The sequence below is a fragment of the Hippopotamus amphibius genome, chromosome 4, assembly GCF_030028045.1.
Source record: "Hippopotamus amphibius kiboko isolate mHipAmp2 chromosome 4, mHipAmp2.hap2, whole genome shotgun sequence".
In the NCBI taxonomy this organism is placed as follows: domain Eukaryota; kingdom Metazoa; phylum Chordata; class Mammalia; order Artiodactyla; family Hippopotamidae; genus Hippopotamus; species Hippopotamus amphibius.
Genome location: NC_080189.1, coordinates 83346388 through 83367030, shown reverse-complemented (window position 1 = coordinate 83367030; position 20643 = coordinate 83346388). Strand labels below are relative to the sequence as shown.

Genomic DNA, 20643 nt, shown 5'->3' with positions numbered 1-20643 from the left:
GTTTAACCATTGACGTATTTCCTATCCTCTCTGGGATCTGGTCTTCTTATCAGTGAATTGAAGATACCAGGTAGCAGAATACAAGATTTGAGATCAGGGAGACCCAGCTCTAAATGACGACTATTTACAAAATAGTTGTGACAAGCAGATAATTTAACCTCTTCCATCTGTAACCTGTGGACTACAACTATACTTTCCTCCAAGGTCTCCTGAGGAATGATAAGATTACCCAGTGAACAGTAGAGGCTGGGTCCCTGTTCCATCCAGATCTAACCTGTCTGTGAGGAATGCGATTAGAGATGACTCTTGGTGGTTCAGTGTTTGTGTGGAATCCACTATTTCTACAGTAGACCTACCAATAGAAGATGGTAATGTTGTTGAGGAATTGCATGGACCAAGCATCATTAACTGCATTACACAGACCAGGAAATGCTGGCACAGAGAGTTCCAGTAGCTGCTGAGGTCACACAGAAACTAATAGAGACACAGGATTCAAACCCAGGCCCTTGGGATCAGAGTCTGTGTGCTTCACCCTCCACCTGATGCTCCTCCACCCTCAGGGGGTTCATGTGAGGGTCAGGAGTCCGTGCTCGTGAGACACTAGTACAGACCTGAGCACACCCAGGGTGAGTCATGCTGGCTGTTACACTGTCACCATAGGAACGTCCCAAACCAGAGAGTCTGAAGCTGGTGACTTTGAAAGAAAAGAAACCCGGGCACCTTCATGTGGCTGTGGCTCCCCTTGGGGCCAGTGCCCCAAAGAAAGCATCATAACCACCATCTCAGGGAAAGACTTAGAGATGTGGTGGGACCATTGTTACAACCAACGCTGATTTGATAGCTCTGTTGTCATGCTGTGCCTTCTCTTGATTAGCTTCATGAAATTAAAGTACACACACAAAAAAAGTGGACTTTTGTTATATTTTTAAAATTTTGGTGCCTTTCATGAAAATCAAAGTACAGAATTCAAGTAGTAAAGCTGGCAGCTCCAGGGTGTGGGCAGGGAGGGTCGGGGCCGTGGTCTGGGTGGAGGCGCTGAGGGAGGAGACGAGAGCTGCCCACTGTGTGCGCTCAGAAGGCAGAGGGCTCGGGGGCGGGAGGAGCTGATGAGGCTGTGGGGACAGAGGTGGGAGAGGCTCCCCTGGACCAGCCCTGAGCCCTGCCCCTGAGTAATGGCAGAATTCCCTGTTACAGAGTAAAGCTGTCTGCTTGCCCAGCAGTTTAACCCTTACACAATAATCGAAAAATGTACATATATTCAAAATAACCCAAACCCAGCAAGGAAGCACGCATGGCTGGATCCTCAGCAGATACGTTCGGAGACAATAGATGATGCAGGGAAGGTGACCCCTCCGTGGCCCCCTCTGTCAGAAGCTCTTCCCAGCACCGCAGAGGGCTGTTCTCCTAAACACATAGAAGGCGGTGATGACGAAGTAGACGGCGCTTATGAGGAGGAGCAGGAGGTAGGTGTAAAAGGCAGAGGTGCTCGTGAGCTGCAGGGTATCTAAGAGACGTGCTTTCATTAGTTACCTGTTCTTTTGAAAGGGAAGGACATAGTGATGGGCGGAGGTCACAAGTGTTTATTTCTGATGACCTACTATGATGTGACACCCCCCCAACACCAAACCCCAAAGTAAACAAGGACCACCACCACCACCAGGACAACTCAGACTCCAGCTCAAACGTCAAGTCAGTCTACAACCCCTGCTAAATACTCTTAGAACCGTCCTAAATGCTAAAAAGTAAATTTGTGTTTTTAATGGATGAGTCCAATGAGGAAAAAGAATTTCTGAGAGCTTTTAGCATTTTCTTCACCCTCACCATGTGTGTGAGTAGTGATAACAGCTAATCTTCCTTAATCCCTATCCAAATGCCAAGCACCTATTCTGTGAGCTTTGTGAGCAAAGCTCTGATCCTACTTCATTTTATAATAGTCTATGAGATTGTTATTTTCATTTCCATTTTACAAATCCACTGACGATGGAGAGAATCAATTTGCCTGGTGTCATACATTTAGAAAGTGCCAGAATCCGTATTTCATTCCAGAAACATGACTTTAAAGAACACATTCTCAGCACCCTGTCGTCCTGCATCTCTTTGTGCAATAACTACCCGGACATGAAAAGGCTCAGCATAAACATCAGGTTGAACTGCTGATCTGGAAGCACCTGAGCCATTACACGTCGTGCATCAATGAGATTCCTACAACGGTTACATGCATGGAAATCTGCTGGGGTTCACAGTGGGGTGGGGGTGGGGGTTAGTAAAGAGAAGCTGGTACAGAGTGGAAGCAAGTGCTCAATCAACCCAAATTCTCAGAAACTTTAGGAGCCCAGGCCTCACCTGGCTGTCCTGAATGTCTCTCAGGGTGGCTGTGATGTTATGGGATAATTGCACTTACTCTCCTTTGAAATTTTGTAAGAAATATATGATGTTAAGAAAAAATTAACAATAATGCTGATGGGCCTGACTTGGCTACTCAATGGACCACAAGGTCCAGTTTCTTCCTGTGGAAATTTCCCTTTTCTGCACATTATTTCATAGAGTGAGAACTCCAGAATTACTAGCACTTGGTGTGGAAAGGGATCTCAGGAGGTGATGCGCTCACAACTCACTGCCCTGGGTCGGGTCAGGTGTAGCTGAGCTCCAGGCCCCCGATCCTGGGAACCGAGGAGGGATCAGCAGGGCCAGAGCCAGTGCTTCTAACTCATGTAGGACCTTCAGGGAGGGAGAGGGGACCACCAACTAGTGCTGATTCTGGGCCAGCTAAACGGATAGCCTATGGGAGACAGTCCACACATGTGACCTTAACCCTGCAATGACTGAGTTGGGTGTAATTGTTCCCAACTGGCAGATGAGGACAGTATTGCCCCAAAAAAGTAAGGAATTTACCCATTTTCATATAGGGAATAAATAAAAGACCTAAAAGTCTAAAGTGCCATGTATGATTCTCAGAAGCCCATGCACGTACACCCCCACCCATGGGTCCATCCTGTCCCAGGGCCTTGGCGCTGGGGTTCTTGCTCTTTGTCTGTATCTTAGAGGAGGAGCAGAGAACCGAGGAAGGGTCTGAACCGTTGATTCATGTGGGCTGGGTGCATCCCCAGATGGAGCTCTGTGGCTACGTAGAAAGGACTTAAATTCAAGGTCTTGCCCTCATCTGTAAAGTGTGGGTGGTGTGCGGGAGGGGAGGTACTGTACCCCTTCATAGGAGCATAGTGAGTTTTAAACAGAAAATGCATGCAAGAAACAGCACAATGCCTTCCGTATAGGAAGCTTTCGTTAATCGTCAGTTCATATATTAGCTACGAGCAGTGACCTCAGATGAAAAATATCTAGAAGCAAAGAGACATCATGTTTCCCTGGTCATTAGAAACAAAGCCAGGCTAATGAATGAAATCCATTGTTTAAATAATTCAGAGACTATCACTGCACCGTCTAATTTATAGTCATCTCACACCAAAACCAACATTTTCTATGTTAGGATGACTCCTAGGAAATGACAGTATACTGATTTAAAATATCACTCAGTCTATTTCTAGAAATCGGAACGATCTGGTTTTTCTACCTTAAACTACGGAAGTTCAAAAGTTGTTTATCCAGAGGAAAAAGGTGTTGTAGCATGACATAAAGGCAAACATAGACGAAACTTACTGCTTTCATCATTCAAACAATCATTTGGAGACTCCGTGGTAGGGACAAAGGAAGAGATAACTACAAGAAATGAGAACAAGTATTAGTCAATTATTCACGCCTGTTATTTGACAGTGTGTGTGTGTTTATACATGTGTGAACTGTAACATTTATATGTGTGTATATATATGTATATATAATCTGTTAACAGAGTCATTAAAAATATGAGCCCTGCAATTCTAAGAAATAGTTGGTCTGATTCTATGTGATTCATAGATTTAATTCATATATGGTTTTCTACACATGAAAATGTTGAAGTTCATGAAGGTACATTTTTCTTTTTATCATAACTGGAGGGTAATACCCAAGGCCATCTTATTTTCCTTCTGTATTCATAGCACCTAGCACAGTGCCTGTACAAAGTAGGTGTTCAAGAAACACTTGTTGCAAAGACAAATCATCAGAAAAAGTAGCTGCTCTACCTCTCCACCCACTGCCAAGATGAAGAAATGTTACCCAAATTTATCCAATTCCAGAATCCACAAGAGAATCCCACATTTGAAGGAGTCTGGCTCAGGCAAATTTCCCATCTAAGCAAAGGGAGCAGCCACACTCTTCCAAATCACGCACTTGCCCAGTATCCCCAACTCATGCACGTGATTTTCTGCAGTTGTGGTGTTTATGGGCATAACAAAGGCAATAAGGCTAATAGCCAGTGAGTGACTATAGCTGGGTCAGGCACTCGCTAAAATACTTCACATGCATTATCTTCTTTGGTCCAACAGGGACATTGGAGTCAGCTGTATTTTGGAGGTTTCCGTGTTACAAAAGAGGAAGTAAGGATTAGAGGGTAAGCAACTGGCAGAGAGTCGTACCGATACCAGTGATGACAGAGCCAGCATTCAGAGGTTCATCATGGGGGATTAAATGAGATAGAGCATATGGAAAGCACTTTGCAAAAATAACCCACAGAAAGAGAGAGAAATTAATCTATAGAGAAGCAACATAATTTCACCACTGTGCACACTAAAAACATTTTCTCTTCCAGATATATTAATGATTCTTATCAATGACCTTTTTAATGCAAGAGCTCAGTATTTCAGTGCAATCCTTTCCAGGGATAGAGAAATAGGCCAAACCACATTGATAGTTCTCTGAATCTGTAAAACCTCAGATGAGAGTTTATTCATGAATAATGTAAAAAAAATAAAAAGACAATCATACAAGTACAAATTTTTTTTAGAGATAACAGACTGTTGGATGGAGGAAAACAAAGTTGCAATGGTTGTTTTGGCTTTTCCTCTGTCTCCTGGATGTGTTCTTGTCCATATGGACTTTTTTCTGGTATGCCATCTTGTGCCCTCAATGAGATCTTTTTTCAGTATGCTTTAAAAAATTGGTTTAGATACAAAGGCTTTGGAGTAAATCCCAAGAATGAAAATATTAGTACAGTCATGTTTAGACATTAAAATTTCCTCCAGAACTGACTGTAATATGTCTTAAAAGTCTCTTTCTTTTCCTTACGGTGACTTTATTCACTAAAAGATAGGCAAATCTCTTATTACCACACATTGAAGTAGAAACCATTTTTACCGTAAACTCTATGTGTTTATTATAAGTTCTCTTTCTCGAGAACTAGGACCAGCTTCGGTTTGTTCCTCTTCAAACTCATGTCATTGATTTGTGCTTCCATGTTATGTTCTTAGCGTTTATCAAAACCCAAAATACTTCCAAGAAATGGCATTAGGAATTTGCTGTAGAATGACATGAACAGAAATGCCCTCATTAGGGACATCCTCTCCAGTATGGTAATCGTCACAGTGAAACTTACTATGCTTACTTTTTCCTGATCAGTGGAAAGATTAAAACCTAATAGGACACTCAAAGCCATGGTTACATTAAGCTGCACTTCGGAAATTTCCTTCCTCTCTATTTCTTAGAGTAGAAATAAAAACTTGGGGTTGTTTTTGTAATCTTTTAATTCGTTTTAGGAAAGGATATAAATAGATACAATGAATATGAAAAAAAAATACTTCCATGTCATGTTTTGGAAAGCAAGCATTTTCTCTGATGTCATTTCATTTGTTCTTCGTTGCAGCCCCAGGATAAGGCCAAGGTAACTGTTCAAATCTAATTCGATCATTGGACACACTAAGGATCAGAAAGGTAAAGACTTGCTTCAGAAATTTGGAGTGCCACACAGCAAAGATCTCCGCACATGTTATGCACTTGTTGCCCATGGCTTAAAAAGGGTTTCCTAACCACAGGGAAAAGCACAAAATGATTCCTTCTTATGGGCACTCTGGGGCCTTTAGTCTGTTAGGTGAATACCCAGGACTTTACGTCCTGAGTGCAGTGAGTTACGAAGGCACGTGCAGCTCTCTGCTGTGTGGATATGTACAGCATCTGCATCAAAGGGACTCCTTTGGGACATTGAGCCTGAATCACGCGTGACCCTGAGTGATTAGGAAACGAGTATATTCTCGTCACTGTTGTACGTCCTCCTGGACAGTAACTGACCTGAGTGTGTTCATCCACACCCCCCTCCAGGCCTGGCTCGTGCTAGGACTGCAATGAACGTTTGTGAGAGGCATTTTCCAATGGCAAGAAATACATTCATTATGTAAAATAGGAGTAAGTCTGTACACTTTAGCCTCACCCAATCTTTCATTCCAAAATTTTACCTTATGGTGGTATGTACAATACAAATTTCAAAAGCTGAAGGCCATCACAAAAGCACAGTGGTCAAGTTATTCTTCTTTTGGTTGAGCTGCAATCTAGCTCCCTCAAGCAAACACCATTTTGTCATTTGATGACTCATTGTTTTGGGATTGTACCTTGAGTAAAGTAGGATTGAAGTGAGAGTGACTTTTGCCTGCTGAGTAGAACATTCCTGAAATGTGTAGAATTGTTCTCATTTCCTGATCAGCCAAGATCATCTACAGTGGAGTCTGCTTTTGCGCATTTGTTGTGTGCTAGGTTGCTAGATACTTTCACATATGTTGTTTCTTTTACTCCATACAACTCTAAGAAACATCACAATGACCTTAATATTTTGGAAGATGAAACTGAGCCTGAGAAAGGTTAAGTAAAAAATTATTTTCTTTTTTATATCCCGAAGTTTATCTCATAATTCTAAGGGGAGATAGTAAACATTTACGTTACCATTAAATGAAACAGACTTTTATCAAACAACTATATTGTTTTTCATGAATATTTAAAAGAAAAGGTGGGGCATTTTACTTGGGAAACAGTGTTCTGGAGGTTATACTTACATGTATATTCACATACCTTCATGTATTGAAGGAAAAAGAATCTCTTGATCAGTTCCTCCTTTATTTTTCTCATGTGTGACGACACACACGTGTTCTTTATCCACGGAGTTTTCAGTCGCGGTCAGCCAGCTGAACTGCATGTACGTGTCACTAGTCTTCATGGTGTTTCCCTGCTGGGATGGCAGAACTCTGTTGCCGTTCTTTTCTTTCCAATGAACCTTGATAACATCAGGGAAAAAATTCTCCAGAAGACAAAGATATGTTCCAGTCTTATGACGGTTGATTTCAGCAATTGAAGGAAGAAAAATAGTGGGCTTGGGGGACATGTCTACAGCAAGGTTTCTGTCTGTGGAGGAAAATGGAATAGTAATTAAAAAGGATTATTAGAGAAACATGAACATTGTGTGGTTTGGAAAAACTTAGCGAGTAGTAAAATGAAGAAAGGCTATCATCGAGCTGGTGCTCATCATAGCCTTTCATCCACAGTAGGATTTTAGGTGCTTATTTTGGTGCTTATTTTCAACAGGAAGAGAAGTTCAAGACTTTATGTAACTTGCCCAAAGTCACAGCTAATAAGCCGCAGAGCTTGGCCCTCATTTTTTCTCCACATGCAAAGATGGAGTATGACTTTTAAGTGCCCCTTATCAAGGCTTCAGACATTCATGAAGACATTAATTTGTTAAAAGATCTTTTGTTCTATCCCAGTGGAGCCTGTTTGAAAGTGTATGGGCGGGTGGTGGGAATGGAGGTGGAGGAGGAGACCAGGTAACAATGATGGTGTCTCTATCAGTGGGAATCTTTGATGGCTTCTAAACTCCTGGTACTTCCCTTTCCCATCCTGTGTTTTGTCACTGATGCTCTCTTTGACCAAATAACACGTTTTCATGTTCTGCAACTCTGTGGAATCTCACTCTTCATTTAACTGATTCTGGAATGCACCATATATATTTTATGTCCCACAAAAATAAATACCCAGAGAAAATCTGTCATTTTAAAAGAACAACATGCAGCTACTTTGAAAATGGGAATCAGCATCCACGTGTACTTAACAATCTCAGTTGAACTTTTGAACGCTTCGCTCCAAATGTGGATCCCACGCCCAATTCGGAAGTGATGGAATTCTCTTTATTTCTAATCGTATATAACCTCTCAGTTGTACATCTGAACCACTCCAGATTTTTGAGTAGAGCAGTACATTATTTACAGTGCCTTGAGTGTAGAAGCAAACTAGCAATATTTCCAAAACTTCTATTAAAAATGTGTTATTAATCCCAAATTCCTGATTTGGTATGAACAGATACACACTACTATATGTAACATAGGTGAACAACAAGGACCTATTGTATAGCACCGGGAATTATATGCAATATCTTGTTATAACTTTCTAATGGAAAAGAACCTGAAAAGAATGCACCCCCCCCCACAACACACACACAACTGAATGACTTTGCTGTACACCTGAAACTACCACATTGTAAATCAACTATACTTCCATTTAAAAAATGCATTCTTTTCAGAAATGCTCTTACACTAAACTTTTCAAGTAACATACTTATCACAATTTTGTCTCCATTCAGACAATGGTCACCAACAGCACATTTTATTTTGGAATTTCACCTGAAGTCTTAGCTGGAGTAGTAACACACAGTACATTGACTCTCAGTGTCTCCCCCATAATGTGCATATGCCTTATAAGGCTGCTGAACTGCTTTAGAGCACCACTATTTTCTCTGTTTTTCCCCTGCTGAATAAAGTGTATATGTAATTAGAAGAATGTTAAAAGTTATGGTTCCCAAGTTTCTAACGGACAAAATGTCAAAATATATAACCAAACATCATATGTGTATAAAGGCATATCACTTGAGTGCTGGAATGTAAACTTGATTATACATTTATGGCTAATCTAATGGTTGAAAGGATAAATGTTTGAACCCTTTTCCAATTTGGCTTCCAAGTGAAAGGCAAATACTTTTCTTAATATTGTCTTTAAGCTAATTTGGAGTTAGTTTCCTTACTCAGTGGGTAATATCTTAAGAAAAGAAAAATTGGACTTCTCATTTGAGAAGAAAAGAAAAAGTTCTTGAGAATTTCTGCCTGTGCAGAAAAATTCCTCATTTGTCTACTAAATCAGTAAGCAAACCATGTTGATTTTTTACTCATGCTGTAAATATAGTTGGGTCGTAATGTGTTTATTTTCATTTTATAAATCGGCTTTTAGTACAAGTAGTATTTTATTCATTATAATACCAAGACACTGTGTTTTCCTCCAACCACATACTTTGCTGAGAGTGATTTAAGTGTTTTCTCTTTTTTCCTTCTCATTCTTCCTTTATAAATTAAATAATTAGAGCTATTTCATATTTAAGAATTTCAAATTTATTTCATTTCTATTATATTTAATTGATAGCTTTTTTAACAACAAAGTATTTTTTCTTTCTTACCATATTGATATTTTTTGTCATATTAAGGATTATTCATCGTGTAATAGTATTTAGTGATTAACAGACAGAAATACTATTGTTTAAAAACAGTTTTAATTGTGCATTCCAAGTAAATCCTCTTTCTTAATCATTTTAAATGAATTAGGAAACAATACTTAAAGTTATCCGGTGGTAAATATTTCTGTAAAGTGAGTATTTGCAGCAAGGCATAAAGTTGAAATTTCATATATTGAATTTCAGGTTGACTGTGTTCATAACTGACCTTAAAACTTTTTTCTGATGAATATGAGTATGAAGCCCAAGCTTCCGGCCGATACACTTTAGAGCCAATAAACGTTGTTGTTAGGAATGATATCAATTAAGTTAAAGAATTAGCACATAGAATGAGACATATCAATATATTAAAAAAAACACACATTTTAATCTCATTTTTCTTGCCAAGTAGAGGAAAGTCTGCTAAAGAGAGACAAACACCTCCTAATTCAATTTTGTGTGTGTGTGAGTGGACAGTAAGATGAGTTTCCATTTGAGGAGTCAGAAGTACAGCTACAGCCTCTGAAGAATTGCAGTTGCATCAATAGCTTTGGCTGCAAACAACTGTCCCTCCTGGAGGCAATTTGCCCTTCACACTTGAGAGTAGATATACCTACCCAGCACCTATGATTTGTTAGACAATGTGCTAAGTACCTTATTCATACTGTCTCATTCGAGTCTCTTACAACCCCTGCTGGATATATACTGTTATCCCATTTTATGGCTTAGAAGACTGAGGCCAGAGAAGCACCTCTATGTTCACATAAGTATGCGGGTGAGTCAAAACCTATCTGCACTCTCGCTGTAGGGTTTAGAGAAGTTTTAATATAACCAGAGTGTGAATAATTTTTGACTCACCCTCATAGTTACAGGTGGCTTGGAAGCTCCCAGTCAGCCTGACTCCAAAGCTCAGGTTCTTTGAAGACACCCCTTCAGCATCAGAAAAGGAAACCTGTCAACTCACAAAACTTACCTGTAATAACCAGCTTCAGCCTTGGGCTGAACTCTTCCTGATGATGATGTACATTATCCACGAGCCCTTTGTACAGGTCCACATGTACGCAGAGCCAAATCCTAGTCCAATATTGCACAGTGTAGTCTCTGCTGTCCTCTACTGTATGGATGTGTTTGAAAATCTCTCCTAAATTTCTACGTTTACTCCGCATCCACATTCCCAATTTTTGTAACTATCATTCCCATTTTATTGTTTCCTGCCTTCCCTCTATTACCTTGAAAACAATTGCATTCTTCTGGTACCTACCTGTGACAGCAATTTTTGTTCCAATGTTGAAGATTTTTATGTAATTGTCACAGTGATCAACCCGCACCAAAAACCTGAGACTGATTTAGCATCCCTGATTTCTTCAAATTCTAGTGGAGGGACGATGGCTTAGAATTCAAGAGACCAGGGTTCTGGTCCTGGTTCCCTTTGCTCCTAACAAGTTCTGTGGTTGAGCAAATCAAGTAAACTAAAGCCTTAGGTGCTTTATGTATTTGAAAACAATGATGCTAGTGTTGTCAATTGAACATCCTTATCAGTGCTGCAGTGAGAACAAAATGAAACATCTGAAAAGCGATTTGAGTAAAAATTATACGGAGATAAGGGATTATAAATATTACTATATTATGACTAGCATTACTCTTAGCATTTTTTTTTTTGTGATAATTGTGTGGTCCAGCATGACATTTTAATATCATGGGACCAAACCTTGCCTCCCCTGATAGGAATTCAGTATTTGGGGTTTACAATTAGATCTGTGGGAACTTGTTTGCATTCTGCTGTGCGCTGATGTGTCTGGAACACTAGAAGCCATCATCACAGCTTTGCACACACTCAGTTCATAGACAATCATTTGTTTCACCTTATTCATTGCATTTCCAGGGTTAAAAAAATCAAAGGGAACATTGGCTAAAGCCTCATGTGTGCAGTCAGTATATGGGACTTCTCCATTTGCGTTGTCCAAAACAAATGGCTTTTTTCCCCATCAAAAGCAGAAGCTATTGGCATCCCAAGCTTTTACCAGAAATTTTAGTCTCAAACTGACTTCTATCCAGCTCATATTCAAAGTTCTGCTTGCAACTCTGGGCAGCGGGCCTTAAGACAGAATGACTAAAGAAATGGCCCGGTGCAAATGAGGATGCCTGGTCCTCAAATCCTCCTACTGTCACCTTGAAACACTGAAACATTGCCTGCCTGACCTTATCTGCTGAGGGTCATCATCTGTGAATGTCATTCAATGTTTGTGCCCATAGCATTGATGCACTGGGAGTATAAATGAATTTGTTTAATGACCATTTCTTTCATTTTATAAAATGGATGTTGAAAACAATGTTGCTTTTACCTCACTTTCCTCCTCACGGGAAGTCCTTTTCTAATTTTATGGTTGGAGAAACGTATCAAATTTGAAAATTTGATGTGCTATTTTATCAGTTAATGAAAAGTATGTATTCCACTACATTTTTTCCTGCTTTCTTATTTCTTTTTTGTATTCACTTCTTTTGTTTGGAGATAGAACTGACACATATTCTGAATATTTAATAAATGCGTATGCAATATGAATTACATGCTGTTTTTGGGGGAAGGGGGTCATTTCAGTGCCATACTTTCACATATGAGTAGCAATACAAAGTATGAGCTATTACCAGTAAAGTAGTTAATTAAAGCATCCAGTTCAGGCTACAGAAGAGTAAATATTCAGGATATAAAAACATGACAATATTTCTAATATCACACAGTGGTCCAGACCACCATGTATTTTGGAATGGAGAGGTCTCTACTGGATTCCAAACTTTGCCACAGTAGCTAGTCATGTGACTTTAGGCAAGTAACTGAACTTCTCTAAACCTCAGTTTCCTTATCTATGAGAGGAGAATAAAAGGATTCCTTTGAGGAAAAGATAAGGCACTGAAACTACGTATCATGGTGTCTGGCCTTCCATAAATATTAGGTAATATTAACTAATATTAAAATTCTCTTTAATGGGATGGGTTGGGGCCATTTTGTCAAATTCTTCCACCACACAAAAGCTATGGATTTTATAAACAATAACTATCACTTTAATTAAGAAAAGAAACAAGCTCATCAATCCAAGGCATCCTGCCTCTCTGCAGCCACAGACTATAGAACATGGGTCCCAATCAAGCCAGAATCTAGAATGCTTTTCCACTAGAATAGAAGCTGTTTGAGTGTCGAGACTTGTTCTATCTGTGTCTTGTGCACACTTTTATGTCCCGCATCCAGCACACAAACTGTCCTCAATAAATGTTTGCTGAGAGAATGAAAGAGCAAATGAGGATGTACAGCCCTGCAGACTCTTTTCATGGACTTTGGAGCTGAAATGGCTCATTGAGTTCACAAACTGGTCCATATGCAATTTTACAAGAGATGCAATAGCTTAAGTTTCAAATGATCTCAGCCTACCTCGAAGAGGCTAGAGTAATAAGAAGTGGGATTTACCAATGTTCTATAGTCATTTACTATAAAATTATTTTGCACAGCTGTTAGGGATGAGATGAAAACCAATAATACTGGTTTTGCAGGTTACTGGGAGAAAGGAGCACTGTGTTTTCTCTCAAACTACAGAGAAAATTAAGAAAAGTATTTCTCACTTACTATGCCATCTAGAAGACAAGGAACTTGAACCAATAGCTTATAGTAATGTAATAACATGATAATGGTGTAAGAATATTGAAACACAAATGAAACACAAAACAGGGTCCTCAGAATATTTGGATACCTAGCCTGAGTCTATTTTGTGTGTGTGTGTGTGTGTGTGTGTGTGTGTGTGTGTTTTCTAGAAGTCACATTTCAACTGCTTACAAGCAGGGAAGAGAATAAACCATTTACAAAGTAGTTTTGTTTCCATACACAGTGACCAGTAGCTGCAAAATCACTGTTCATATGCTGAGGCCAAGAATGTGGCCGTCAGATAAGGGGGATCCTAAATTGTTTCTTCTAAAAAGCATCTGTCGGCAATTCCCTGATTGTCTGGTGGTTAGGACCGGGCGCTTTCACTGCCATGGGCCTGGATTCGATCCCTGGTTGGGGAGCTAAGAACCCAGAAGCCCTGCGGTGCGGCCAAAAAATAAAATAACATAAAAGATAAAAAGCATCTGTCAGTCTTTCATAACTAAGTTAACAACAGAAAAAATTTACTTACCACGGGGAGCTACTATGAGCTTAGTTCCTTCTGTAAATATCTTCCTCCAGCCTGAGCTATCACACTGGTTAAAGCTCCTACAATAATCTCAGCCTTCTCCTAGATTCACTACGTGACCAGCAGTTTTAAAACTTTGTACTGGCAATTTGATCTTGTGGGTTCTTTCAGAAGTCTTTGAATATAGGTTTCATGACAACAGATGTTTTGTAAGTTTGCCTGAGATAAATGGACCCAAATATCTGCTTTCCAAGGAGCAGGAATCATCGAAAACACTGATGAAAGATGAAACGTATGAAAGCAGGAAAAGGACCCGTCATTGACATCAACTGGTTAACCACCTGCTTTTCTAAAATTCCAGGAAGAATCTTCAAAGAATGAAGACATTGTTTTAAAATTTCCAGGTGTTCAGCTCTGCTGAATCCGCTCAGAGTTTGCATCAAAGGAAAGGCCCTTTTGTTCTCACCAACATCAGGGCTGCTCTGTTAGAGATTTGGGAATATATTTCTGAAAGGAGGAAACTCTTCAGTAACTGAAAATGCAAATATGCCATCACAAGTGTACTTGAGAAATGCAAAGTTCTCCGTTCACTGGGCAACATGATTCTTTACCACAGCAATGCGAGATGAGAAAAGAAGTCCTGCAACAACATTATTCTTCAAAGGATAAAAGAAGACATTTGTAGAATTCTATCTCCTTTGAAATAAAATTCCTTATTTAAACTAAACTTGAAGACAAAGCCAATTCTGTGATATGTTGAAAGAAGAAGTCTCTTGGAGGCTGTTCTGTAATCTTAAACCATTCATTAGATCAGGGGAAAAGGAAATTGCAAGAAGCAGCTGAGGGCTCCTCTGAGTACAGATGAGCTGTCCATCTGCCAGGACCCAGACAGCACAGGCCCTGAGTATCCCCACATCCACTTCAGATCCACCTGGTTCCGGCGTAAATCCTGTGAGCTGTCAGTGTCCCTGCCCTGAGAATGAAAGTAAGAGGAGGTCACAGTGGGCAGCTGTCCATTCACAGCAGCTCACAGCCTCCAACACAATGGGAGAGGACAAGAGCTGGATGAAAGTCCTATTTAGAAAGGGTGTTTGTGTGTTTCAAAATGAAGATTCTAAGTTATTAGTACATGGAGCTGTCATATACCCTTTACACCTATTGTACACATGAATGATACCCACTCAGCTCCTGTCTAATATCTTGTCCTCTGTCTTTCCTTATTCAAAGACCATGAGCAGAATTATCAGAAGCTTTACGGGTGTCTGTGTTTCAAGATCCCTGAAGGATTTAAGTAGTAAAATGGAAAAGAGTAAGTAAACAGTTATAAATTCTTTGATTAAATTTACAAGATAAGACTACATGAAGAAACCAGTGTAGGACTTTATTAAAGAGCTTAAAAAACCTGCATAAGTGGAGGAACACATCATATTCATGAGGGAAAACCTCAAAATCATAAACATGCTAATCCTTCAAAAAATCATGTGTATAAATTGACTGTAATCCCAACCAGTGTTAAGATAACCTTTTTTGTTGTTGTTGCTGTTGTTGTGTGGTGTAAAGATTAGGGCAGAGCTAGTTATGTTGTAAGAATACTGAAGCATAAATGAAAGACAAATCCTCCAGAAAATGCTCCTGGCGTATGTTAATGTAAAAATATGATAAGGCATTTTAAGTCGTAGGGAAATGATAGATTATTTTAAAAGTAGCTTTGAATTATTGATTATCTGTTGGGAGGAAAAGATAGCTCTTTCTCAAATACCACATAAATTAGGTTTACATTAAAAAGCATCTAGAGATGTGAGCTAGAAAGTACAAGAAGGAAACTAATTGTGTTTTTGTGTAGAGAAGCTTAGAATAGAAAGAGGACAGGAGACATCTTTACTTAATATTTAATTTTTAAGAAGGAGAAATTTGGAGAACTTTTACTTTGTACAACATTTTCAAATAAATAGTTTTTTTTAATAAATTTATTTATTTATTGGCTGTGTTGGGTCTTCATTGCTGCACATGGGCTTTCTCTAGTTGCTGAGAGCAGGGGCTACTCTTCATTGTGGTGCGAGGGCTCCTCATTGTAGTGGCTTCTCTTGTTGTGGAGCACAGGCTTGAGGCACATGGGCTTCAATAGTTGCGGCACATGGGCTCAATAGTTGTGGCGCATGGGCTTAGTTGCTCTGTGGCATGTGGAATCTTCCCAGAGCAGGGCTCGAACCCGTGTCCCGTGCATTGGAAGGCGGATTCTTAACCACTGAGCCACCTAGGAAGTCCTCAAATAAATAGTTTTTAAAAGAATACATGATGAGAACTTACTGAAAGTTTGAGGGAGGAAAGGGACACGATCAGATCTGTGCTTCAGGAAGATAAAGAGCAGATTGGTGAGTCAGTCAGTGACCAATCCCAGTGATGCAGAGACATGTTTCAGAGAAGGTGGCCATGAGCCACTGAGAGGCATCTGAGGACCCAGCTTATTTCAGTGACAGTGGGAATGGATGGAAGGGCTGGTGCAATAAATATTAACAGGTTTATAGAGTTTCTAAAGAATCCACATGTAATAAATCCAGTTACCATTAAGGAGGTTGAAAGTGAGACAAAAGGCTTTTTAAAAATTGAAGTATAGTTGATTTAAAATATTATGTTAGTTTCAGGTGTACTGTAAAGTGTATATATATATAAATATATATATATATATATAATATATATTCAGATTCTCTTTCGTTGTAAGTTATAACAAGATATTGAATATAGTTCCCCATGCTATACAGAAATCCCTGTTGTTTGTTTTATACTTTGTGGTGTGTATCTAATCCCATAGTCCCAATTTATCCCTCCCTCCACTTTCCTCTTTGGTAACCATAAGTTTGTTTTCTATGTCTGTGAGGTGGTTTCTGTTTTGTAAGTAAATTCCTTTGTATGATATTTTAGATTCTGCATATACGTGACAGCATATTATAGCTGTTTTCCTTTGAGTGAGTTACTGAGTGACTTTCTTCACTCAGTGTGATAATCTCTAGGGCTAACCATGTTCTGCAAATGACAATATTTCATTGATGTTTATGGCTGAGTAATATTCCGTTGTATATATGTACCACAGCTACTTGATTTATTCATCTGTTGATGGACACTTAGGTTGTTTCTGCATTCTGACTGTTGTAAATAATGATGTGATGAACATGAGGGTGCAGATACCTGATCGAATTAGTGTTTTCATTTGCTTCTCATAAACACTCAGAAGTGGGATTGCTGGATCATGTGGTAGCTCTATTTTTAGTTTTGTAAGGAATCCCCATATGGTTTTCCATAATGGCTGTACCAATTTACATCCCCACCAACAACAGTGTAGGAGAGTTCCCATTTCTTTTTTTTTTAAGAACTTTTATTCAGATATAATTGACATACAATAAGCTGCATGTAGTTAAAGTGTTCAATTTGATATTTTTTTCTTATTAGTAGTGTATATATGGCAATCCCAATCTCCCAAAAGAGTTCCCTTTTCTCCACATCCTCTCCAGCATTTATTATTTGTAGACTTTTTTGATGATGTGGTAGGAGTGTTCCTTCTTGTTTGATTTTTTGGAATATTTTGAGAAGGATAGATGTTAACTTATAAATATTAGGTTGAGTTCGTCTGAGATGCTGCCTGGACCTAGACATTTGATTTGGGGGAGGTTTTTGATTACTGATACAGTTTCATTTCTGATAGTCTATTCATATTTTCTATTTCTTCCTGATTCAGTTGAGAGATTTTACACTTTGAGAAATTTATCCATTTCTTCTAGGTTGTCTATTTTCTCGGCATATGCTTGTTTGTAGTAATGTCTTACCATCATTTGTATTTTGATACAATTATAACTTCTCCAAGTTCATATCTAATTTTATATATTTGAGCTCTTTCTCTTTTTTTCTTGATGAGTTTGCCTAAACGTTTTCCAATTCGTTTGTCTTTTCAAGTAACCAGCTTTTAATGTCATTGATCTTTTCTATTGTGTTTTTAGTCTATTTTATTTATATCTGTTCTGATGTCTATTATTTCCTTCCTTCTATTTATTTGAGTTTGTTCTTCATTTTCTCTTCCCTTTAGGTGTAAGTTTGGGCTGTTTAAGGTTTTTCTTGTCTCCTGTCAATGCTTGTATCACTATAAACTTGGCTCTGAGAACTGCTTTTACTGAATGCCACAGAGTTTTGATGGTGTTTTCCCATTTTCATCGTCTTCAAGTATTTTTGATTTCCTCCGGTTTCTTCATTCACCCATGGGTTGTTTAGTAGCATACTGTTCAGCCTACATGTGTTTGTGTTTCCTATGCACGTACACAGCGATTCCACCTACAGCTGTATCCTTAGAGAAACTAGCCTGTATAAGCAGACACAGGGAGGGAAAAGGAGGGAGAGAACATCAAGGGCTCTGTGAGCATATGGAAAGGTAGTTATCGCCACGTGGCAATGAAGAGCAGTGGTGTAATGATGCTTTAGTCAGGAACTAGGGGAGAAATTGGATCTCCACGTTGAGATTGCTACCTTATTCCTATACACAAAAATTCACATCAAATCCGACCAAAGAACCAAATGTGCAGAACAAAGTTTGAGCACCATTGGAAAAATATAAATGAAAGTATATGTATGGTTCAGCTTTCTTAAAGCTGCAAGTAGTTAAAATATGTGGTTGCTGATACAGCATGGCAAGCTACAGCTGGTTCATTCACTATCCAGTTCCTTCTTCCCTGCAGTCACACAAGTGAGAAGGACCTGAAGCTCTGACTTGTGCTTGTGGGATTCTCATGGAGAAATGTGATGACCTGGTGGAACAGCAACACCCAGGGGTCCAATAAAAGAGGAGGGGCTCCCGGGTGGGGAGCAAGCCCACGGGCACCATTGTGGGAGGCATTCCTGTGTCAGGCTGGGAATCGGCCCATTTCAGTGGGAGAGAGGTCACTTTATATGAGAACCGCTAGGGCAGCAGTTCTTATAAATGACTTTGAAGAAGAATCATAGATGGAGCTTATCAAAAATGCACATATTAGGCTTCATTGCAAGATTCTGATTCACTGTGTTGGGTGCCACCCAGAACATGCACTTTCAGGCCAGTCTAGGTGCTTCTGATGAAGGTGGTCCATGGACCACAGTTTGAGAGACAGTGTTCCACAAACTCAGACTCTGGAGGAAATTTGGAAGATCCAATACACCAGAGACCATACACACATGACTCTGGCATTTCTGTACTTTAGTATAAACCTTTTATACATCCTTAAACCTAGCCTGATAAGAAAACCACAATGCTTTGCTATATGACTTTTCCATCGAAATATATATTATTTATGTTCTGATTGTTCACCTAAAGTGTTCTTTAATTTTAATTAGTGAGAAAATAGTGATTTGATAAGTCTCTTTCTAGTTTGTCCCTTGGCCATTTTAGTGGTAGAGGATGTGGGTGGAAAGAAGCTTTGGCTTTACTTAAGAAAGAACAGTTCTGGCTTTGGGCTGAACTTCAGCAGAATGTGTAAACAGAATCCAAGGGTCAGCATAGGTACAGAAATCACTGTTTCCCTAGACGTTCACTATGTCAACCATGCCCTGGTTGGGTATATGAAGAAACTCTCAGTTTGTCCAAAAGAGAAATCAGATACCAGCTTGCGGTTCAAGAAGGCCAAGTTTTCATTCCATCACTTCTCATCCTTCATAGTCCTGAATAATGAAGACGCTTCTTTTCTAGCCATTTTCTCTGGATAATGATCAGATAAATGATTCAGTATAATAATTAGCCTTTCCATTTTGTTCTCAGATGTTTCCCCTAACAAATCATCCAAGATGATCTGCCTGTCTTAAAGAGAAGATTATAGTGATTCCACCATCTCCAGGAGAGCTGTGGATATGCTGCTGGTCAGAATGCTTACCTATAGCCTGAAGATGGAGGCCTGTTTTTAGGAAAAACTATGGCTGTTTTGGGGGAGAGAGGAGGTGGCAGTGGGATGTAAAGGTTGGGGGATGGACCTTGAGCTCAGGATTTCTCTTTGCTCAGAATATAGAAAATTGGGGGCAGGAAGTGAGGCAGGGTTTGGTACCAGGGCTGTTTTGGAGCCACGAGTACAATTTCCAGTGCAGTGTACAGGAAGTCTGAATCACTGTGCTCATCCCAGATAGCACAGTAGTACATGCCAGAATCTCTGTCTTCCAGATTTAGGATTGCAAATGTATAGCTCCTCCCTGTGCCTGGATACACATGGTATTTTGCTTGATTAATTCCTGATTCGAATACAGTCTTTGCCTTGGAGATGTCATAGTATAGAAGGCGTTGTGGGGCCGTCCCCTCTTGGTGTTTGTACAAGTGGAGATAGCTGGCAGCTTGTGTAAGCTCACAAGTGAATGAAGCAGTCTCCCCAGTCTTACTAGTGACTGACATCTTGTCCACTTTCAAGTCGGAAGATACCTGTGTGACTGCAATGGGAAAAGCAACAAAAAATAATAAGAAAGAGGAAATAGTGATTTCTTACTATCACTCCCCGGTCCCCCAATCAATTGCCAAAAAATACAGAAAAATCCCATGAGAGACCAGGCAGCACACTCACCAGGAGCCAGGAGAACCAGCAGCAGCGCTGGGGCCCGCAGCATGCCTGGGCAGTGAGCCAGACTGGGTTCCCAGCAGATGTGACAGGCAGGGGACTCAGTGAGGAGCTCTCTTAAAGACCACCCTGCTGATCCCAGAGGTGTGGGTGCTGGGGGAGGCCTGGGGAGGAGCCTGCCTCTCTGCACCAACCCCTTTCTTGAGGGCCCCCCTGTGGCAGGCTGGGAGCAGGTCGCCCCTCCTCCCCCAGGAGAAGAGAAGCCTGAGCACTGAGAGCTCAGAGCTGCAAGCAGATGGATCAGATGGTGAGGTGGGGCTTAGAAACATGGATAGAGCTTGCCTGTTGCCTAGTGGGGTGAGCAGTCCTGAATGGGGCTGAGTTCCCTGCAGTTCAGAGTTTCAGTGTTCATGCTGCTGCCATGGTCTTGTCCAGCGATGAACCATCTTTATATTCTTTCCCTGAACTATGTTTCCTTTTACAGCTGTAAGCAAACTTTGAGGCAACGACCAGCAATTTCAGTAAGAACTGAACCAGTTCTATTATAAGAAATTAA

The 20643-nt window shown here is 40.0% G+C and overlaps 1 gene segment (V, D, J or C); it reads right to left on the bottom strand.

Moving 5' to 3' along the window:
• Positions 1–1367: 1367 nt before the first annotated feature.
• LOC130851894 (T-cell receptor gamma chain C region C10.5-like) lies at positions 1368–20150 on the bottom strand. The segment is given in 6 exon segments: positions 1368–1504; positions 3655–3714; positions 6925–7254; positions 10644–10681; positions 19647–19962; positions 20094–20150. Coding segments are annotated over 6 exon segments (924 nt in total).
• Positions 20151–20643: the final 493 nt, after the last annotated feature.